The sequence below is a fragment of the Rattus rattus genome, chromosome 2, assembly GCF_011064425.1.
Source record: "Rattus rattus isolate New Zealand chromosome 2, Rrattus_CSIRO_v1, whole genome shotgun sequence".
NCBI classification, from domain to species: domain Eukaryota; kingdom Metazoa; phylum Chordata; class Mammalia; order Rodentia; family Muridae; genus Rattus; species Rattus rattus.
In genome coordinates, this window is record NC_046155.1 from 202199419 (window position 1) to 202223586 (window position 24168).

A 24168-nucleotide genomic window follows, 5' to 3' on the forward strand; every position below is an offset into this window, starting at 1 on the left:
TCTAAATGCTGATGGCGGGTCACACGGTCTGCAAAAGGACAGTTGCAAAAGCAAGGAGGAGCAGAGACTCAGCCATCCCCAGAAATGAGCAAGGTGTGTACTCAAGTAGCTTTGCTTCACTCTGGGTAGGGCAGGAAGGTCTGCGTGTCATGCTTTTTGAGCATCAGGATTCTAGAGGCATCTGGGATATGAAAAGCTGGGTCTTTTCCATTCTGCTCCTATATAAGGTGGTGAGAAGGTCTGTGAGTTCCCTGCTATAGATACAGTGCAGGAACTGAACATGCCTTCACTGAAGAAGGTAGAGTGTTACTTCTGAGCCTGTCACCTCCTCCAGGTACACTCACAGCCCAAACTTTTTTATTGAAGGAATGTAAGACACTTTCTCTGGATGATCTGAATCAGCTGGTGTGGGCCACACAAAAGCAAGGGCCCCCCAGATTCACAGCTCCCACACCAAGATAAGCCATGAGGTGTGCACCTGTATATGCTGTGCTCTATCATTTTGTGTTTTTCCAGAGCTAGGGTAGAGAGCGGGTCAGATGCTACCACTGAAGGAAAGCGCGGTTTTCTAAGTCATCTACCAAACACAATCTGACTTTGTATGGAGTTTAATATAATAGACACTTTCTAATTTGTTTTCAAGCAAGCTAGCCTTAGACACCTAAGCTTCCTGATGCAGTCATTGAGGAATTTCAAAGTGTGAACTGACCACTGCCTCCTCCCTTCACTGTGTGAACTGAGCATGTCATCCTCAAATGCCGTTTGCTCAAGCTCTGGAGATTATCATCTGTACCAATTCGGTTTTTCCCTACTTCTCTTACACAACCTAGGCAGTTGCTTTAAACATCTGTTACTATGGAGACCAAATCACACCATTCATAGATTCCAGACTCAGTTATGCACATGGCTGCATATGCTCTTGGTCACGTCAGCATCCTCGGAGGTTAATAAATGTTAGACCAGATGGTATTTTCAGACTGTTAGACTCAAACTGTATGATCTTCATGCAAGTTGATGTGGCCACTGATACTCATGAAGCTCTCTGAAGATGTCACAATGCATATAGCGGTAGACTATTAAAGCACTCCCTAAGAAGCCGGTGTCCAGGATTTATTATACAAATTGCATTTTGTTTTTCTCCTGGAAACACTGATGTCACAGCAGCCCAATTATTCCACAAGAACCTGGGCTACTCCTCATCTGTGGGACATTGTTTATGGCTAGAATGCCAGGACTGACCGATTGCTTCTAGAAGAGCAAAAGTACAAAGCAAAATGAGCAAAGGAAAAGGTTAGCAAATAATAAACGCCCAGCCAACAACCCCAAAAAGCCCAGTCTAGGTTGGCTGCTGCAGCTGCTCACTGCTGTCCCTTGAAGCTACTGTGACGCTGTCTTTGTGAGTCCTCACATTTATAATCCTCCGAGGATGCTGAGGTGGCCAAGAGTATATGCAGTCGTGTGCATATATGCAGTGGGCATAGGCCCCTGTGAACTCAGAGGAACCCCCACAGACATGGCAATGTTTTCCTCCTCCTACCTCATGGTCAGAAAGCCAGTCTCAGAGAGTATAATGCAAGCAGGTTGCCCAGAATGCTAAGTACACATTTTACATTTACCAGCACTATACTCATTTATTATGTCTCCATTCATGTTTATGATATAACTGCTTTATTGGCTGGGATGGTTGCAATTGTCTGAACCACAGATACCCTAATGCAACTAAAGTTCATCTATATCCTCTCTCCCATAATCCCCTCGCTCAGTAACTGTCTGGTAGCTTTGATGATCACCTTTTGAGAATCAGGACCTGCAGAGAGTTCAAATGACAATGACCATGACTTCATCCAGCCTTCATAGACTTTCCAGCTCTTTATATATTTTTGGCTTAAAAAATTACTCTGAATAGACACTCTCCAAATTATTAATTAGGTGGCAGATACAGAACCTTGGGGAGTGGAATGTGGGATTTCAAAGGAGAGCTCCACCTGCTCCAAATGGTGTCCTCTGCAATCCACGTCATACACATCGGTGTTTGCTGATGAGGATGGCCTTACGTATGCCTTCTCTCCTATAGTCCACTTCCACCGTAGTGGAGCCCAGTCCTGGCATGAATGATTGGAATATGTAACCACTCTGTTAGAGCAGTAAGCTTCTTTAAATCTTACAGTTAAGTATTGCGATCAGAGTATACGTAAGATCTTAACACGGTAAATGCTTCATAGAGGAGAGTATGGTCCCTCCAGGGACATTAAGCCTGGTGTTCCCTGTATGGCTCATAGATAGTAGGGTCCTTCCTGAAAAAGTCTCCCCAGAGTCATTCATCAAAACAAAGTCTCTGGAGGGACAGCCTTGTGAAGTCATTACATATAAATAAGTATGTGAGTGAATGTGGGTGGGTATGGTATGAATATGTGTGTGTGCACATTCATATGTGTGCATGTGTATATGTCTGTGCACAGAGTGGGTGAATGGTGTATGAATGTGTAGTTTGGAGTATGAGTGTGCTAATACCATGGCACTTTTTTCATGTCTATTATTGGCACAGACACACTGGAAGCCATACTGTGCCAGGGCCACAGCTATGCACAGCTCCAGACAGCTGTGAAGCACCTCAGGTAAGGAGATGACTGTGGGTGTAATTTAACTTCTGCACTTCTGCATTGCTTTGGATGTAATGCATGACATCACTTTACCCAAGTCTCTCTTCTCCCCCTTCCCGTCGTTCCTTTCCTCTCTTCCCCTTCTCTCTTCTCTCCTTCCCTCTTCTCCTTTCCTCTTCTCTCCTCTTCTCTTCCCACTAAATACTGTTGTGTTAAGAGCATGACTACTACATCTGTGACTGCCACAGACACCTTCCAACTCTTTCCAGGAATGGATTTACTAAGTGAGGTTGTACCCCATACACATACCAAATGATCAAGGTATGGAAGACATATATATCTTTGGTTGACAAGGCTTGTTGCTACCCTGACAGTCATTGAGACTCCAAAGATTGATGGGAAGTGTCCCTTAAAGGAGGAAGATGTGCTGGGTGAAAAATTCCTCACATTCCCTGATCCAATGGACGTGGGGTTGGAATTTGGACCTCTCCTGCTAGGTGTCACCATTTGGCAGGTAATGTGCTCGATTCCTTTTATATAAGTTGGTATGATACTTCATGTTCATTGTCAGCTTGACTCAGGTACTAACCAACTACTCCACTACATACCACTGGGCATGTCTGTCATGTACTTCCAAAGAGAATTACAAGGGAAAGGAGTACCCATCCCACATGTGGGTGGCTCTCAGTGGCCTTGAGTTCCAAACCGAATAAAGAGGAGAAAGGAAAAAGCAGGCCGGACAGAGGCAGTATCCCCTGGCCTCTGCTTCCTGATTGTGACTGCACTGTGACCATTGGAATCTTTAGCCAAATCTCCTAACACAGGAAGAAAGTACCAATTACCCTTACAGCCCCACAGCCTCACCCATGTGTGCACTGTACCCATGGCAGCAAACTTCCAGACGCTCTACCCCAAGGCAGAGCCTGAGTTGGACACACCTTCAGTCTGCTGGATGCAAGGATGAAATTAGAGAAAGCAGAAGTGGTTGGGGCTTCACACTGAGACCAAGATCAAACAGAAGAGAAGTCTCCAAATCGAATCCATTTTTCAGGGCAGGGCATGGCATGGAAGTGAAATGTAATCTGTGGATAATTGCCAAATAGGAGGTTTAGGTTGCAAAATATACAAATGAATTGTGTACGCTGTTAAAATGAAGCTCTTACACTTCCCTATGGTCAGCTATGGAGTTTTCACTCAATGTATATATAGTAGTCTTGCTACCGTTTAGTATTATTGTTTGCACATAGTATAAAGTAGACATCTATGAGCACTGCCGCATGGTACTGTGACTTTAAGGATTGTTTGTGCTTTTAAGACCTTTTGACATTTAAATTGCAGTTTGGGAGATTAGTCACTTGCTCCCACTTAAAAACAAAAAGTGTTTATGTTCTCTCAGACCCCGTGGTTTTCAAATGCCTGGTGTAACACAAGGCACACAAGGTTCTTAGATTCCCTGGTGAGGTCTAAGCTGGATTCTCCAGTTCCCAGCCACTACTGAACACAGGACTCGGTCAGAGGCAAGGCTGGAGGTTTCCCAGCTCTTCACTTTTCTCTTTCCTCAGGTTTTAGTCAATATTAAGAGTGCTTTCCTAATTTAAGTAAATGTCAACTTTTGCATAATTCCAGTCAAGTTCATTGGAAACTGTGGCTCTATTGAGTCCTGTATCGAGGTTGCTATTATTTCCAAACAGTGGTTAAGGTTTTTTTTTTTTTTTTTTTTTTGAACAAAGTGATTACAAATGCATTTCTAAAGCACTCAGGAACCAAGAGACACTTGTGTTCTCCCCAGGAGGAGGAGGAAACATGACAAGCACCGCAGAGCCATCCCTACTTGTCAGGGAGGGTAGGAAACGTTAAAGCATGGGAGATCCTGATAGTTAACCTTACTAAAATGAGTAGCCCCACAAGCTCTTTTCTAACTAGCACACCAGACTGCTGGAGGGAGAGGTGGGAAGTCATTATTGACATTAGATCCAAACCACTTTTAGTTAGTAATCATGCAACCATGTTATATATCCCAGCAACGTTAGGGATGCAGAGAGTGAGGGGGATGGGGACAGAACAGGTTAAATGACAGTGCGGGCCATCAGAAACAGATAATGACTGTGACCCTGCCCAGGGCATGCATACTGCCCTTTATAATTAAGCATTTGCTATCCATTTTCTTGAGTCTTCCACAAGCTTACATTTTAACTAGAAATAGAACCGGACTATAAAACAGGCAAGCTTCTCTTTTGGCTTATCATTCCATAATCCGTCACTCTTTATTTTATTGCCTGGTGATGACCTGCAGAGGGAATAGCCAAAACTCCCCAAGCTTCAGTTACATAATCTCTGCAAATAAAACAAGGGTTATAGCTCTTTTGGCTGCCGCATGGGGAATACAGAGTCAGATGTTAGCTGTTCTGGGCACTTTATTCATTTACGACTCCTTGTTACACACAAAGTGATATCCCAGGTGTTGAGCACGCACAACCTTCTCTCCAAAGTGTGGACATAAATGGCAGTCCTAAAAGTGCATAAGCAATGCCTAACACTGCACAAGGACAGAGCGAAGGGTCAGTATTTATACTTTTAATCGCTCACTATAATTCCAGTAATGGTTATGGAGAAAATAAAGTATTTTGGATTCATGTTTGCATTCCACTATGGGACTTCAGTGAAGGTCAGCATCGGCCATATTTGAATGACTGAGTGTGGCGGTTTTCTTAGCCTTGCCTGTGCCATATCTTTTACTAATGGACAAAGAGGGGCTCACATAGAGCAGAATCACACAGTTCCACGGCACCGTGTCCTGATCTTGGGACTTTGATGTAGTCTCACTCAGCCTTCATTCACCACCCCAGAGATTCCCCCTAGCCATGAGTAATGGAGACTGAAGCTCTGTGGAAAGCAGCTGGGCTAGTGAGAGGCATTAGACTGTATGAAAATATATCAACCACACACACACACGGTGCGCTTTTCCATCCCGCTTAACTGAGATATCACCCAGCATCTTGGTTGAATTCCTTCTCCATCATTCTGTTCTCTGACTGTGTGGCAATCAGCTGCTTCCTAAGGTGAGCCCCACACTCTCTGGTGGTGTGTGCTCTAAAAGACGTGTGTACAGTCAGGTCATTGTTATGCTAGATTCTTAGTCATGTCGGCTGGGAACTTTCAATGAGGGGTTGTCTAGGTCAGGATGAGTTGTGGGCACGTCTTTTGGGTACCATTTGGACTGTGACCAAGTCTAAAGTGGGCATCATGTTCCACATATTTGGATCCTGAACTGTATGGAAGAGAAGGTGTGAGGTGAGCACGGGCATGTGTGCATGGGTCCCTCTCTGCTCCTGACAGTAAAGTCATTACCTGTTCAACTTCTTAATTTCACACTGTCCTGGACTGTGCCCTAGAACTGCAAACCAAAGCAAACCTGGGATCCTCTACACTGCTTTTTGTCAGCGTGTTTTATCTTAGAGGCCGAGATGAGTCTCTGATAGTCCTGCACGTTGGTTGAAGAACTGTTGGTTGGGGAGAACTGATTACTGTGTGGTTCACTTCCCTGGCAGGAGAACATACATCTTTAGTGTGCTTGCTCACTACTGTACACCACGTAGGCTCTCTCCATCCCTAAAAGCTCATGCAGAATGCATGTCACCTGCCACTCAGCATGGCCACAATGCTAACACAGGAGACTCACTCATCCTTGCCATGAGCCTGCTGATTAAAGAAAGCGCACATCTGAGAAGCTGAGGCACAACCATTGTGGTGTCTCTGTGCCACTCTAGAAGGCAGAATTGGACAGACACCATGTACTCTCCTAAAACATATTTAATCTATGCCTATGTCAGCCAATGACATAGGTTTTGTAATTTAGGAACTACTAATGAAGTTTTCTGTCTATCACCTCATCATATATATAAAGCTGAAAACCAATCAGCCTACAGAATGATTCGTTTTGTGAAAAATTAGATTTTGTTGTTGTTTTTTGTTGTTCTTAAGACCTGATGTGACCATTTCTTTGGTTATGTCTACTTGCTATTGAGAAATAGAAATACAACCTAAGTTCTTTACAGTGATCTTTTGTTTGTTTGGGTTATTGTTGTTGGTGGTGGTTGTTGTTGTTGTTGTTTGTTTTGAGGCAGGGTTTCTCTGTGAGACCAGGCTGTCTTCCAACTCACAGAGATCTGCCGGCCTCTGCCTCCCTAGCTGGACATGGTTCAGCCATTAAAAGGTAGGCTCACAACAACAACAAGAAAAATAGAATGATTTTTAAAATAGCTATCTTTTGTTTAGTTTCCTATAGTTCTTTCAAATTAAAAAAATATACGAAATTATCACCAATTTGGTAATAAGTTAAATTCTTAGATTTATTTGAATTAGTGCCTTTTAAAACATGTGATATTCTTGTATAAATATTTTAAAGCAATGACTTTCCAAAGAAAACAATAAAACAAAGTGAAAAAAAAAGAAAACAAAACAGCTACCACCAACAAAGTCTACAGTAAGTGCCAAGGGATGACACCATTCTAGATTGCAATAAAATTTGGTGAATCAGCAGTGAGAAAAGAAAAAACAAACTACACCTGAGGAACTAACATAGGGGCAATGGTGACAGTGGTTTAGTGTTCACTTTTGAGGTGCGGATGCTTGGGAGTTGTCCACAGTGAGGAAGGACAGGCCTCTGCTGATGTATAAACTCATTTTGATTCAGACTATGGCCTCAGGTCAAGGATAATGATTCCCCAGTTGCTCCTTCAGGAAAGATTTAGAGCTGCCAAACTCACAGATGGAAAACACACACATACACTTGTACATACAAGTCCCCAGAGCACCAGTTTATCCCCCGGCACATGTCATTAGATACAGCCTCAAAGCCTCTTGGGAAAAAAATTACACTGTTTTTTATTTCACACAAAGAGCACACTCTTTAACCAGGGCAGTAAGAGGGCAAGCACAGCCTGCCTGGGGAGAAACACCTGTGCATGCCAGGTCTCTACAGCTCCATCCCACCTACTGACGGGCTCACCCTTCTGACCAAGGTCAAGGGCTTGAGACAGGCTTCCCCTTTTCCTGAGTAGAAGTGGGATGAGTTGCACATGGAGTCTTCTTTAGCCCCACAGACCTGTAGCTGTGTCTATTATTTTTGTTAAGCAACAGAATTCTCCATTCTGTGTTAAGACCAATTCATTCATTTTATGAACGTTTATTGAAGGCTTTATTGCACATTTGCGCCAGTAAAATTAAAGAACGTGGACAGACACTGCTTTATATCCACACTATCATAGCAGTGAAGAGCTTATCTCCAATCTCTCCTCTTTCATTTTCTTTGTGGGGCTGACAGCATACTCCTCAAATCCCACAATGCTTTGCCTCTGCTTCTCGATCACCTCTGCCAGTTCCACAGGAGACCAGTAAGATGGGATTCATAGAGGCTGAATTCTAGCTTCTTCCTTTCTATCCCTGTGCATTTCCGGTCTTCTCTCCTACTTACTCCTTCTCCTTGTGGACTTCCGGTTTGCTTCCTATTCCGTTAGCCACACCTCCGCTTGGCGCTAACAGTTTGTCCAGTAACTGAAGATAATCCTGGATTGCAGTTTTCCTCAAGCATCTACTGTCTCTGAACACTAGCAACAGCCAGGTAGCTCCTTATACTCAAAGTTTCGAGGCCAGCTTCTGAATTTTAATAATGCAAAGTCTCCCTAGGTTTCTCAGCGTTCACTGCTCCTTGCTCTTCGATGGTGGTATCAGAGTTTCTTGAACTCTCCATTCTTTCATGGCTTCTTAAGGTTTTTCCTAAAATTTCTTTTGTAGTTTCTTTCTCCTTATTGGACTCTTCTCAGTAAACTCGATGCATACGGATAAATAGGAAACAAAAGCAGAGCTATGGGGTGAGGGTGGGGTTGTGAATAGAGTTAAGGAGGTTGAAAGGAAGCTTTGTATGGGTCACATGGGACTTCAGGTGAGGAGGAGGAAACCCTCGCGATACTAATGAAGTTTCAGAAAGTAAATTTGTGTGAGCCAAGCAGATATAACCAGCTCCCCTGCTCAGAGCCTACAGCCAGGGCCTTTAAAGATCTTTCCATTGGACTCTGCTTGGGGCTGGGGTTTGCTCAACATTACTCCTTCATGGTAGTTTTGTGCACCCTTATTCCTAAAACAGTCCCACAAACAAACCATCCCTCAAAGTCCATGATTACAGTCACTGTGCACATTTGTTCCTTTGGGCTGGTTTCAGAGAGATCTTGGTCATGAAGAATCTTCTGGCTACACTGAGATTGAACATGAGCACTGTGACCCCATGACCATTACACAAACCATTGCTTTAAGCCTGTCCACAGTAAGAAAGCATATAATTGCTGCCCCTGGTGGGACCAGAGGAGGGACTGCTTCATTGCAAAAGGACGTTAGAACCTCCACAGGGTAACCATAGGGAAGCCTGTCATTGTATTCTCCCTGCCTGCTACCTGGTACATGCTCCAGATCAAGGTTCCAATTGCTTTACTATCAAGGTCTCTGCAAAAAAGTCTAGCACTTAAGGTCTTTCTGTTGCTTGTCTTTTAATAAAAAGGTAATATCACACAGCATTACAATAAACAGAGCCCTGCACAAAAGATGTTCACAGCCTCATCCTAGACTTCTAAAACCCACCATGGCTTGGAATGACGGCAAAGCACCACATTACCACTTAGCATCTCAAAAACTGAGGTCAGAATAATAAAACATATATCATTATAAACATGGGCTTATAGCTAAACTTATCTATTATTTGCATCTCAAGTGTAGAGAAAATATCTTATGTACTATATGGATGCATTACCTGTCAAGTAAAAACCCTGTGGTCTATGACTTAGGCAGGAAATAGAGGTAGGGCATCTGAGAGGAGAAAGAATTCTGGGATAGAGCCAGGCAGGGGATCCACCGAGAAGATGTGATTAGATGAATGCATGTACCTGAGCACAGGTAATCAGCCATGTGGCAGAATGTATGCAAAAATAAATGAAATATTTTAAGTTATATACAGTCGGAGAAGATACAACAACAACAACAACAACAACAACAACAACAACAACTACTTAAGCCTCTAGGCCAAATCCATAATCGGTTAAAGCACAAAAGATTATCTCATGTAACATGGCTTTGATCTACTTCTGGCAATGTTGCAGTTACTTCAACTTAAGGATGCAATAGACGCACACGAACCTTGAGGGCAACCAACATTCCTTTTGTTGAAGTTAAGTCCCCCTCCCCAAAGAAGAAAGCCATGCCTGGTATTGGAAACCTGGCTAGCTACTCAAAGCTATGGGAGTCACGGTTATTAGAGGATAATTTACAACCACCAAATTACAAAACCAACATAATTCTTAACAATAATCTATAAATATCTGTCCATATAACCACAGATAATCATCAAGAAAACTTCTCTTTGAAACAGATGGAGACCACTTACAGAAAACCACAACCAATCAAAATGCAAAGTTGTGGAGTCCAGTCCCAAGTGACTGACTACATCTACAAAACACTTTTGTACCCAAATACTGCCAAAGAAGCAGCAGAGAGAGTGTAGAAGTCACAGAATCAGGGAGTTTGCTGTAAGATTGTTTCCTATACCCATTAAGTCCCATCAACATGACTGGCCAAACGTGAACAACAATGACGCCCATGGATGGACACACCAAAGTGGATGGGAAAAGCCCATGAGGCCTCAGCTCTGCACAAAGAACTACAGGCACCTAAGGAAAGCTGTTGCCAGGCAATGTTTCAGAATGTGTATCATCTCTGTTGTCTGTCCTCAATGCTAATTCCTTCCAATCTATTTCTAAGGGAGTGGGAGAGGTCACCTTCCCCAGGGAAGAGCACACCAAATGCTTCTCTAGTATGAAATGGTCAGCCCTGAAAACATATATACAAGTAACGTTACATAGACTGTACACTGCACAGGTTATAGCTAGAAGTATATATCTGCATATATCTGCATACATCACACATGCATATATTTGCATAATCCATGTGCATATATTTGCAATATGCATGCAATTAGTGATAAAAGAAGCAATGGATTTGAAAAAGAACAAGGGAGAATCATACAGGAAGATTTAAAGGAAGAAAAGGGTAGAGAGAAATGTAATTAAATTTAATCTCAAAAGCAAACAACAAACATTTTTCTGACATTGTATCTATTCCTATGTAACCAGTAGATGTTTCTGAAACCACCCACTATTTTCCCACAGTTGTCTTAAAAACCTGTCCTCATCATAACTGACTTTGAGCAGAGGCCCCGCCTCCCAAGAGGTAGTAGGTATCTGCGGACGCTGTTGCCAGGCAATGTTTCAGAACGTGTCTCATCTCTGTTGTCTGTCCTCAATGCTGATTCCTTCCGATCTATTCCTGCTTTCTCATTTTCCTGGCCCAAGAACATTTTTCCATCAGTTGAAAGTTTGGCAGAACTTCAGCATTTTCTAGGATTTATTGGCTGCTGTAGAAAAATCTCTCAATGGCTGGAGTTTCCAGGGAATTCCTGGAGCTTGTGGCTGGAAATACAACTGAGTACAATTCAAACCAGTTCCCCAAGCAACTCTCCAACCATGTGAGGGGACGTTTAAGCACCAGCGCTCTTGTGACATTTATGCTCTTTTGAATTATCTTTGAAAGCAAGAGAATAATGTAATTTTTAGGAGAAATGATACTCTATACAGCAATGCCAAAACAAAAATAATGTTTTATATCAGGGGAACTAAATTTCATGCAAATAGTATGCCATATGTCATTAAGTCATATTGGCTTTTTATATAAAAGGCCAATCCAAATACAGAACTAGATGAAATCCTGTAAGAAAATTTATTCTTGTCATATCTGACAAGATAGATTTCTAAACAAACTCTCTTGGAAGTATTGACTATTAGAGCTTCTAAAGTAGTTTTATCAAAACTACGCCCGGTTTTGATAAACTCTACAGACTTCAAAGGGGAATGTAAAGTGTTTAGCATTAGTTGTAGAAAGATATCAGCTGGAATGGATTATAAAACATTTTTTGTCTTTATGTGTATATCGAAATAAATGTAGAGCATATTCGATTTCTCTCCCTCTCCTCCCCGCACTCTCCTTCTCCCTCTCCCTTCCTCTCATATATACCCTCTTCATTTCTCTTTTGATAGTGGTGCTTCTCAAGTTTGCATGCAGGGTGTGCTAGGCACCTGGAACATGTTTTGGCACTGTACTATATCCCAGGCCTAATATTTTTGTTTTTAATTTTGTAAAAGAATTTATTATAAGAAAAAATAATTTTAGTTAGCAAATAACAACTTGAGGTTTCAAGGTGAGAGCAGAAGTACTCTTGCATAATTCATAAGATAGTCTAAAAAAGGCTGGCATCTCTAACACAGTCATGAACTTATGGCTAGGAAAGGTTGCAGGCCTTAGAGGAGAAGCTATTACCGTGCTAAGTACACATAGCATAAACCAACTCCTAACGTCTTTTCATTAAGTGCATATGTCAGTGCATTTCTCAACCTCATCAGAGAAGGGTCCGTTTACAGGAGATGACGATCAACAGACACTCACTGGTCGATGAGCAGAGAATAGAGGGCTGCAGTGTCCATCCCTAAGGGGAATATCCATATCAGGTTCCCTCCTCCCAACCCCAGGGATCATCACAGAGGAGGGGGCTGAAAATCATGAGACCTCAAAGGCAGTGAACAACAGATGTGTGCTGTCCTTTGATAGAAAATTTAATATAGCAGATACTTCTGTAAAGATATGTTTATTTAGCAAAATGTATTTCTAATCAAAATACTCTGACACAGAACCAAGATGACTAGAAGTGATTTTAGCATTCTGAGACCTTATCCAGTATAATCTTAGGTATGCAAAAATCAGTCTCTCGAGGTTCCTGGGTGGTGCTATCATGGGACTCCATAGTTCAACAGTGTCAGCAGCTGCCCCACACATATGCCTGCCTTGTCTCTATTTCTGGTCAGAACAACCAAACTCTACAAGAGACTGTAGCTTGGAAGTGGCTTTTGGACATCGCCCTCTTCCTATCAGGATGGGCTGAGTTCTCCTCACATCCACAGTTTCTGTTTTCTCACCTGTGGGAAAGTCACCTGTTCTCTAGTCTTTCTCACCAGACAGCAAACATCTCCTGAGATGCAGAGTGGGTAAGCTGCAGAGTTACCATGCTGAGGGGTTCATTCATTACCGAAACTATTCTAGATTGCTTCATTTTTGCCATGATAAAACACCAAGTAAAATCAACTCCACAGGGAAGGGTTTGTTTCAGCTCCCACATTCAAGTTGCAACCTGAATCCAAGGGCGATCAAGACAGAAACTCAAACTAGAGTGCAAGTGGAATTCATGGGGGAATGCTGCTTCCTGGCTTGCCCTGGAGTTCATACTCAGCTCTCTCCTACATATCCCAGGCCCATCTGCCTAGGGGTGGTGCCACCCACAGTGGGCTGGGGATTTGATTAATCCCCAATCAAAACAGTCTCTCACAGACATGGCCATCAGCCAACTCAATGGAAGCAATTTATTCATCCAATGTTTTCTTGTCCTATGACCCATTGATCTGGCTGCAACTTTTAAAGAACTGCTCATTTTAGTGTTTTATCCCCTTTTTCTGGCAAGTATGTATTTATTATCAACAGGACAATACCATCAATGAACTTTGACAGTGATCCTCATTGCCCAAAGGACTGTTAGGAGAATGTTTTTAAGTTCAAAACCTGAGGGTAGAGGCAGATGAGGCAGTGAATCTACACACATATATTTGAAAATGGTGTGTTCTTATAGCCATATGCCATTTCTCTAGTTGAATGTTACATTCTTAAGCAGTATGTTTTTTTTTAATGAAAAGTAATATTTTTATCCTCTGGGCTATAAGCAGGAGGCACTCAGCATTACCTACTAGACAACATAGCGTGTTCAGTATATCTCCTGGGCTCAGTCAAAGTGTGGATAATAATGAAATCAATGGCTATGGCTGGTGAACGCTAGACATAAATCCTTTAAATAAGTAAGTGCTTAAGCTGTCTTTCCAGAAAAGGCCTCAGATACCATGGGAGGACAATTTAGAGCTGTCTCTACAAGCTATGTGCAGGAATTGAACTGACCATGTAAAGGCCTTTGGCTGTTGCCAGCTCAGAATTTCCCCAGGAGAGCCAGACAGGCCTGTATAAAACCACAGAAACATCTATGTTTGCACAAAGGAGTCTACAGCCTGACCTCATCATCCAACCAACAGCAGCTCCTCCTCTTACCCCACCAAATCCCCTCCTTCCTCAGGCCTCCTAGAGGCCACTCAGAGCTTATAGCTCCTTCTCCTTGCTGACTGTGGGTGCATGGTCACCGAGCCCTGCTCCACAGCAAGAAAATGGCAAAATGTTCTTCTTTCCCCGAGCTCCCGTTAGAGAGCAGCATGAGTGGGACCAGTGGGAGAAACCCCATGCAATCGTTAGCTCCAGCCTTTGGTATTTCACAGGGACAGCATTTGTCTGGCAGCTGGAAGGCCCCAGTTCTATCTTCAGTAAAAGAGCAAGTAAAATTCCATCTGAGGGCTGTGACTTACTACCTACTCCATCCAGCTGAATATGCGAGTTGATATGCCAATGGATATAAAAGGACTTGTCATTCAATGTGTGCATACTTGAAAGACAGAGCGACCACAATCAGGAACACAGAGCAGATTTAACAGCTTGTCTTAGTAGGGGTTTCTATTGCCCTGACGAAAGAGCATGACCTAAAGCAAGATGTGGAGGAAAGAGTTTTTTGACTTATGCTTCCAGGTAGCAGTCCCTCAACGAGGGAAATCAGGACAGGAACTCAAAGAGGGCAGGAACCAGAAGACAGGAGCTGAAGCAGTGGTCATGGAGGGTGCTGTTTTCTGGCTTGCTCTATGTGGCTTAATTACCCAGCTTTCTTATAGAAGCCAGCCCAAGAATGGCACCACCTGCTGTGGACTGGGTCTTCCCCGTATCAATCACTAATTAGAGCATGCTGTACAGCTGAATTTTATGGAAGCATTTTCAAAATTTCAGATAACTCTAGAGTGTATAAAGTAGACATAAAACAAACCAGCACACAGCTCCCTGGGACTACCTCCAAGTCTGTATTGTCTAAAGATAGAGGACTGTGAGACTTTGTTTAAAATGCCTTTAATTTGTCCTTACTGGCATCACGCACCTCAGATTCTTTGGATTGGAGAGAAAGAAAAGCTGCACTGTATTCATTTAGAAGATCAGAAGTAGAGCATATTCTTGTGGTCTCAGTATCTGCGTCCATTGTTTATTGCTCAGAGAAAACCTTCTGGTCTACCTTTATCACTTCTCTGTCTTCCATCAAAGCACATTTACAACTCTTGCTGTTAACTCCCATCAAGTTCAAAGAGTCAAAAATCTCAAACTACTCCCAGTTATTTAGACTTATGGGCAGATTCTGTGTAATTACTCAGCTACCTGGGAGAGCTCTGCTGCTGGGCACCTCCAGGTCACCAGTGAGCCTTCATCTCTAATGCTAACTAAAAGCACCTTCCCCACTCTCTGTAGCCAAAGCCACCGGTGATTGGATTTAGAAGGCCATGACTTACAGATACTTTCTTTCATGGATTACATCTTTTGGGAATGAAGCCAAGGGTGTCTTAATTTTTTGTGTATTACATGATATGTTTGGGTTTTTAATTAAAGATGATTTATTTTTCTTGATAGAGTGGAATAAATCATCCGTATGTCCTCATGCTTAACAAGAATGACAAGTAACTACCACACTAGCCCAGACAACTGCTTGTGTCTACTCTCTAACCAAAAGTCTCTTACAAAAGAAGCAAGCATGATATCAGCTCATATCAAATTCCACCAAAGACAGACTATTAGTATTTTAAAAGCATTTGCAAGTGATTATGTACTGTAAGCAGCTAGCTATGAACATATGAACACAGCCTTTTAGCATATACCGTTCTCAAACACATATACAGATTTTTTATGAGATGAAGGAATTTAAATCTCCCTTCCCAAAGAAGATATTCAGAATAAAGAAAGTGGAGGCCTTTGCTAGAGACGCAATCAATGCCCAAATCTTTTTTTTAAATTAATGTTTTGACTAGATGTATTTTAAATCCCTTATATTCCACTTTACTTACTTATCCGTCTCTAATATTATGTTTTGGTATTTTTCTAAACTATGAAATTATCTTGAGAAAATCCATCCAGATTTCTGCCTGTGTAACCCTAACTATTAACTGTGGTGAAGGTTAATATTGATTTTCAACTTGACAGGATTAAGAGTTGCTATGGAGATATACCTCTGACCAGTCTTGAGACAGACCACTTAGATTAGGTTAACTGAGGAGGGAGGAATCATTCTAAATTTGGGTGGTACCAGCTCATGGGCAGGAGACCCAGACTATGGAAAAGGGAGAAACCAAGCATAATACCTACCAGGATTCATCAACCCCAACTTCCTGATTGAGATGTAATGTCACCAGCTACCTCTAACACGTGACTCCTCCACTATGATACTCAGCACTGACAATGGGGATACAAAGTAAACTATCTTTGTTAAAGTCACTTTTGTCAAGAGGACAAAAGGCAGCTAGGTGATCTTTATTCTGAGCTCCCTGAAGCTGGGAGCAAAATCTGATTAGATACCCAGAGATCAGAAAGCACCTAGAAAGATCCCCAGTCTGACAAGACCAGGACAGCCTCAGCATCAATGAATTCCCTGATGTATAAACACATAGCCATTGTCAAGAGGGCAGACACAACATTCTAATAGTTGCACACATCCCAACAAATACTCAAGACAACTAAGCCATCAACACATAACAATAACACATTAGTTCAAAACAATGACTGTTTCTCCACTTTCCACTGTGGGCCCACACAAAAAATTAACAACTAAAATATTGTTAATGTATTCAGACATGGCCACAATTTCTTATGTGCGTTTCTTTCAAAAACAAGTATTCTTACAGGTTTTTTTTTTTTTGGAACAGAAAATGGTGGGTGTTCCAGTCTATTGACCATTCTATTGTTCCATTCTATTGAAGAGTAGAGCACAGAATATTTCCACCTGCTGTCACAGATCGCAGAAATGTCTACTGCTGTAACAGAACAGGTGAAATTGTTCTCCAGGAACCTGGTTCTGCCTCCCCGACATTGGCACCTCATGCCTTGTAGACAGCCAGTGCTGTCTATACTCACCAAACCTTGGCAGGTAGAAAGGGCCACAGAAGAATTCCCCTGGGACCTTAAGGCCCCTTGATAAAAGCAGTTCTCCTCTGCTGGAAACATCTGTACAGACTTGGTGCCTCCCTTCCCCAGAGTTTGCACCATGAATCCAGGAGCCATCAAGTTGCTGGCAGCTTTCAGGTCTAGGTGGAGGTCATGCCTGGGGCCCTTCAGCCGTAGATGAAGGGCATCTCCTTTTGACTGGGTCACAGCTCTTCTCCGTCGCCGCTGGTGATGCATGATGTCATAGGATACATAATCCCCACTGTGGTCTACCTCATAGGCAGACACCAGGTCATACTCTGAAATTGGGAGAGGAGAAAAGCATGAGTAATTTCAGGGTGCGGAGAAGAATCTCACAGTGACTACGCATGACAGCTGCTCTGTGAGTAAATAATGAAGTATAATCCTAAAGGAGCAGCTCGCCTTTGATGTGGTATATTTTCCCTTCATTTATGAGCAGTAGAATCTGCTGTGTCAGGAATAAAGTGTTATGGCAGCTCTGAAGTGTGTTTCCCTCGTTTCCTCCTGTAGCTCTGGTATTTATCTCTCTGTGTGAATCGGAGACTGTGTGGATGTTGAAATCACCCCCTCATCTCTTACTGGAAATGAAAAGGTGGCCTTATGGTTTATAAAAAGTTGTGAAGCATTCCTTTCTTCATACACTTTATGTTTTGTCTGAAAACCTTCACTGAACTGACAAAATGCTGCCTCAAGTGCTGTAATTAAAATAACAAAAACAAAAATAGAAAACATCAAGAAGAAGGAAGACCAAAATGTGGATGCTTCCATCCTTCTTAGAAGGGGGAATAAAATACTCACGGGAGGAAATACAGGGACAAAGAATGGGGCAGAGACTGAAGTAAGGGCCATCCGGAGACTGCCCCACCGGGGGATCCATCCCATCTGCAGCCACCAAACCCAGTCATTATTGCTGATGCCAAGAAGTGCTTGCTGACAGGAGCCTGACATGGGTGGCTCCTGAGAGGCTCTGCCAGAGCCCTACTGATATAGATTAAGATGCTTGCAGCCAACCATTGGATTGAGCAGGGGGACTCCTATGAAGGAATTAGAGAAAGTACTGAGGTAGCTGAGGGGTTTGCAACCCCATAGGAAGAACAATATCAACCAACCAGAACCCCCAGAGCTCCCAGGGACTAAACCACTGACCAAAGAGTACACATGGGGATCCAACCACATATGTAGCAAAGAAAGGCAGTGTCTGGCATCAATAGGCGGAGAGGCCCTTGGTTCTGTGAAGGCTCCTTTCCCCAGTGTAGGGGAATGCCAGGGTGTTCAGGTGGGAGTGGGTGAATGGGAGGGGGAGCATCCTCATAGAAGAAGGGGGAAAGGGGATGGGAAGGGGGAACCTGGAAATAGAATATCATTTGAAACGTAAATACATAAAATATCCAATATAAAAAGCGTAAGAAAGTTTACCAGGAAGATATAAACCTGAAAAAAAACACAGAAAATATGATATTCCACCTTGATGTTTATTTAATTCAGAAATCATTGAACACACAGGAGGGAATACAGACCAGAGTCAAATGCCAGGATTCACAGATCACTACAGCGAAAGCTCATGCACCCCTGAGCCACCATCAACTTGCCTGTTGCCCTGGTCTTCCTTTTGTCCAGCTGAGTTCTTGTGACATCATTGTGAGCATGTCCCTGGGTCAGGTCTTACCATTCTCTGGTGTCTTGGTCTGAAGAGCATTCAACTAAGCCAATTTATAAAAAGTGAAAGACACCTCCAAGACTCTGTCAGGCTTACATGGCTGAAAGTGCAGAATCTGCTCATACAGTACTCAGAGTCACCGCCCACCACAGTTGGCAGAACTAGGTTCCTGAGCTCTGCTGAGATTCTATGTATATTGAAATGGCTTCTGCCATTCTGAAAAATCATCTTTTTATTGTTTAAGATGATGACCAGGTCTTTCCCCACTCATTACTACCATTTACAATATCTTCTCTTTGTCCACAATCCAGGGATGTCTCCAGGAGGTGGGAGTCAAGGGTTGCGCTTCTAGATCAGGGTCACAGCTGACTACTCAGCCATGTTATCAGCTGAGACCCGTGGCCAAGGTGACTTTTTCAAGGCCAAGGTTAATTTTTTTTTTTTTTTTAGTTTGAGATTAGCTTGGTTCATGTCTTTGAAATATTTAATTAAGCATGGAGTGTGTCCAGTTGTATATGAAGGTTGGGAGGGTTTTGTGCCTGTATTTTTTTTTTTCCTAATCGCTAAACACAACAGGCCAGCAAGGTGTCAGGCCTTTCTCTGAGCTTACAGTGAGGAGTCTTTGCAAAGCCCATCACTTCAAACGGGGGATGGAGGGGTCTAACCTGACAGTCCAGCAGGCGATCCTTCGGACTGGAGATACAGCACATTTGGAGTTTTACCAACTCCAACATTCTAAACACAGGTGTCCTCTATGGATGGCCAACAGGCTCTTAAGAGGTAGCTCTCCTAGATGCTTGGGAACCAGGGCACTTCTGACTCAGCATGTTCAGACTCATGTATAGGTTATGACTTGGTTATAGGTGAGTGGTATCCAGGTAATTATCACCAATTTATTTTGAGAGGGCACTTGTCTGTCTGCTGCTAGTCCCTTCTGACAAACAATAGACAGGTAAAATGGAAGCACAGACAGTGGCCACGGACATGCCACAAAAGCCATGTGGTTGGGTTTAGGAGAGTCAGGGAGGGTTGGAGATTAGAGGCAGGGCACCCTGATGGGTTTCTCTATTGCTGACAATCATGTCAAGGTGAGGATGGGAGGGCACCAAGACTTTGGGTACGGTACCTTCCACATATCAGAGCATAAGGCCAGGGCTTTTGCTACTGAGACCTCCTTCTTCTTCTAGTCCAAAGCTGGTGTGTTTCTCTCCAGTCCCAAGCCTAATCTATACACCTAGCCATACTGTTTAAGTGGGAACAGCTGGATGGATGGATGGATGGGCAGCAGATAGAGACACAGCATCAGAGACCAGAGCAGGAGATTTAGCTTTGGTCGGGTAAGACACTCTGTCTTTTATAAGACGTTACATAGGATTATGGAGGATCAGACAACCTGATATATGGCAAAGGGGGCAGGGAAGCATAGCAGGATTCAGCAAGTCTGAAGAGAGAATGTAGGTGCATCCGTTGTCCTTTCATGGGTGCTTTGCAGTTTGCCAAAGCACTTTCCTTCACATGACACTCTCTGCTCTGTGAGGCAGGCAGGTTGCCTGGGGTATTGTTGGCTAGCACATCTGAATCCTCATGGGATTCAGTATCCCTTCTAGCTACTTCCCCCTCCTTTGAGTATAGTGGAATAAAGACAAGAGGCACAAGTCATTGTTCTTAGCCTAATTAGTGAGCTTCGTTGTATGAAGAAAGATAATTGCAGCCATGTCATCCAGTCATACCAATCCTGGATATGTACTTACACAACACACAGTCAGCATACCACAGAGACTCTCAACAGTTTTCACAGTAGCCAAGTTATGTAATCAGCCTAGGTGATCACCTAGTCATCCGTTGATCAGATATGGAAAATGATAAGCATAAAGACTGACAGGCAGACACACACACACACACACACACACACACACACACACACACACACACTGGAGATGGGGTAAATAGCCAAGTCATTTGCTTGCAGGAAAATGTATGTAACCATAGATCATCAATGTAAGTAAGTAAAATAAGACCCAGAAAAACAAATATAAACTGTTTCTTACTAGGGAGCTGACAGCTTGCACATGTGTGTAAAACATACCCATGTACAATATTTAAATTAGAAATGAGACTGCCTGGGGCAAGGAACGAGAATGAGGGAGGCAGAGGTGGTCAGTACCCTTAGCCTCTGAGCAATCTCTCTATCCCCGAGTTAAAAGCCTAAAGAATTTCTGAAATTTGCCTTGAGATCTGGAAGCCCAAAGTTTTTAAAAAGCTTAAAATCTGTGCCATGCTCTTGCAGAAACCATGGATGTTATCACAATGACAAATAGGGAAGAAAACCACGGAGGAAACAAGAAATAAAAGGCAATAAAAAGCCATCAAGATGTAAATCGATGCGTTCGTGCTTGATAACCCAATTTATCTCAGTTTAGTTATCCATCATTGCCTCAAGGGGTGTGTGAGGCTCCCTTTCCTACTGCATAATTACCGCACAAATGCAGCAAAAACAGCCAAAACCCTTACAGCTCTCACCTTAGGTCAAACTCAAAACAGCTCAAAAGAGCTAATTAAAAAATTACCTTGTATCATGGAGATGAGCCATGCACAATATGCAGACCTGAAGGTCACATGTGCTCTGTCACACCTTGCCTCTGCTGCGTGACTGCTGTCCACTCTGCCTTTTTCTCTTTTGATGACCAGGAAGGGGTGACGGTATCTTGCCTCCACAAGTTAGCACCAGCTTGCAAGAACTCACACCCTCTCTGCACACTCTGACCAGGCAAGTGAGAGTCTCCCATGAAAACACTGCCTCTGGGATCCAGGACTGAGACATTAGGCATGAGAAGCCTGCCTGTGACCTTGGGCACTAAGCTTGTCTTCTCTTCCTGAATAGTGTTCTGTCTATAATGTTATCATCTTGGCTAACACTTCATCAGTGCAATAGAAGTGTCCCAAGTGGGGTAGCCTGCTCCATGCTAAGTCTGACAACCAGAGTTTGATCCCTGAACTCCCACAAGTTGTCCCGTGACCACAATGCTATGCACCCTACACACATAATAAATTAATGTACAAAATGCCACAAGTTCCTATGGGATTTTTCCGATTTTATTCTGAAAGCAGAGCAAAGTTCTAAGTTAGAGCATGGACACCTCCTGTGGGTCCTGATGTTTCGGGATTAGAAATAAGAGGAGCAGAAGCTGGTTGGAGATGCAGGTGACAGAGGGTGAACTTCAAACACAACCAGCCCTTGCAGAGGCTAAGTCACTGTACTGTTTGCGTCTGGCGCCCTCCAGTGGCACTCAGGTCGAGATTCATCTAACCCTTAACCATAGGAAGAATTCAGTTCTAAGTTTATCATGAGGAAGAAAGCGATAATGAAGATATCCGGAGTGTCAGTTCTTTAATTGTGTACATCTTCTGAAAGTCTGCCGAGAAGATTAAACCTGGCTCGCCTCTGGTCGCCAATTCTCCTAACACTCTCAGGCTAATTCATCCCAAGACAGGACAGGGTGAGTAAAGTCCAGCCTTTGCTATGGACCCAGCTCGGAGTAGAGCCTCTTAGCAAGTGCGCTTGTTCGCTTTCTTGGTCATCAGCTGTCATTGCTAGGACACTTCACAGGGGACAGTCACTTGTGAATAATCACTGAGATGACTGTGCCTTGTAGAAGAAGACTCCGATTCTAGTCCAAGCATGTCCAGGACACAACACTAACATTCCTCGGGATGTCCCCTGTGCTAGTAATATTAAGTAAGTCGCCTTTTGTTTCTTCCTGTGACAGTCAAAGGTGGAGAAAGAAGGCTGAAAGGCGAGAGGGGAGATGCTGGAGTGGGGACTACGTTGCTTAAGATAGATTTGGTGTATACATTAATGTTGCGTTCACTGTGTTAATATATAGAGTGACCTGGAGTCTCCCTACGCTCAGATATATCACCCCTTCTCCAATGTAACACTGGCTAGTCGTTACCATTTTACTAGGAAATATGATACAGACATTGGTCGGAAGTCACTCGTGAGCGTGTGCTCACAATGAAATGAAAAAGCAGGATGGTATCTTCAAAACTTTTGGCGTCCTGAACCCCAGGAGGCTTTTAGACCAGTGTAGAGGGGGTTGCGGGCCGCTTACCTGTGAGGAACCGAGAGTTCCCACCACGCGAACTTACCGCTGGTTTCCAGCCAGTCCGACCCGGAGGAAGAGGGAGGATGAGGGTCTCCCAGGCGCTCAGTCTCTGCAGCTGCAGGTCCTAGGGCGCACGCAGGTGTTTGCTAGAAAAAAAAAAATGAGGACACCTCAGTAAAACGGTACTGCAGAGTTCGGCCGAGGGAGGAATGCACTCCAGCCTTCAGAGACTCTGCTGGCCCTAGCGCCACTCACCTGCTCACTGAGCTGCGCCAGCAACAGCACCCAGAGCGCAAAGCAACCACGGGGTTCCATAGCTCTGTGCCCCGCGGGCTCACAGGACTCAGCTCAGTGGTCTAGACTGGGTCACTGGTGTTAGCAGTGTGCTAGGGTGCAGAGGATCGACCCGGCAAAATCGCAGGGGTTCCAGTCAGCGACTCCACCACACACATCGGAGTTATCACTGCAGCTTCGCTCTGCACCAGGGGGTGGAGTGGCAATGGTGGCGGGGGCGGCAGAGCACTCGCCTCAACCATGGGACAGCAGGGAGGAGGGTAGGGAAGGAGAGGGCAGGGCTAGGGAGGGCAAAGGAGAGGAGAGGGGAGGGGATAGAGGAGGGAGTAAAGCAGGGAGGAGGGGTACAAGGGGGAGGAGGGTCAGAGAGGAGTGGCAGGGAGAGGAGATGAAGCAGACCTGTGGTAAATACTGGGCATCCTTCACACCTATAACCCAGCAGGGGGGGTGTTTTGTCCACTTACCTGAGAACATGGGGTAGAGACAAGGTCAGTAGTATCTAACCATCCACTCTTGTTCTGTTGTGGAAAACTCTCCTGGTGTGTTACTCCAAAGTCCTCTGCCAACTGCCACTGCTGCAGTTCTGTGGGACGTCTCACCTAAGGGCAAAATGGAGGGCAGACATTTGCTCTACTCCATTCCTCCCCTGGCTACAGCCCCTCTGGCGCCCGCCTTTCCTTCTAGTGGGTGGTGTACTGGGAGGAGTGGATCTGCTTATGAATGAATGTGAGTCCTTCACGGCCCTGGTGAATGGAGACTGGGCGGGGCAGGGCAGGGCCGAGCAGGCTATGCGGAAGCTGAGTTTCTTTCCCACACCTCTACTTTTGTATTGGACAGCAGTGACTGATTTCAGGTTCACTTTATCCTCTGGCTGGCCTGCTGGAGAGCAGGTGTGCGATCGCTGGGTTCCCAGGGTATCCTATTAGGAAGTGTAGTAGCCCCAACCTAGACCAGAACAGGTCCATCCAAGGCAACCAGTGAGTGTTCTTGCTCTAGGCCTGCATCCTGGCACATCATGGCCTCTGTATGTTTTTGAGTATGAGCATCTTTTGTGACCATCAATGACTGAGAGTGTCTGCCGCAGCGAGGGTACAGGTACATACCGCACTGAGTACACAGGTAGGTGTTTCTACAAGTGTAGCTGCCAATAACTGTCCATCCCAGCAGGTGCCCTCCACCCACCGTCTGTCTGTCTGTCTCAGGTCCCAGGCTCCCATGCAGCTGCCATTCTAGGGTCCTCCATTTGCAGCTGCACTGACCTTGCCTGGTTTGCAAGGCTGAGAAG

General features: G+C 44.0%; 1 protein-coding gene across 1 annotated transcript in view; it reads right to left on the reverse strand.

Annotated features, from left to right (window-relative positions):
• Adamts16 (ADAM metallopeptidase with thrombospondin type 1 motif 16) overlaps positions 1-23126 on the reverse strand; it is a 124510-nt gene extending 101384 nt beyond the window's left edge. The window contains exons 1-3 of the mRNA XM_032894833.1: positions 22845-23126; positions 22633-22735; positions 16776-17104 (exon numbers count right to left, since the gene is read on the reverse strand). Coding sequence (XP_032750724.1) covers positions 16776-17104; positions 22633-22735; positions 22845-22904 — 492 coding nt within the window. The 5' untranslated portion in view covers positions 22905-23126. The remainder of the gene's footprint in view (positions 1-16775; positions 17105-22632; positions 22736-22844) is intronic.
• Between the last annotated feature and the right edge of the window lie 1042 nt (positions 23127-24168).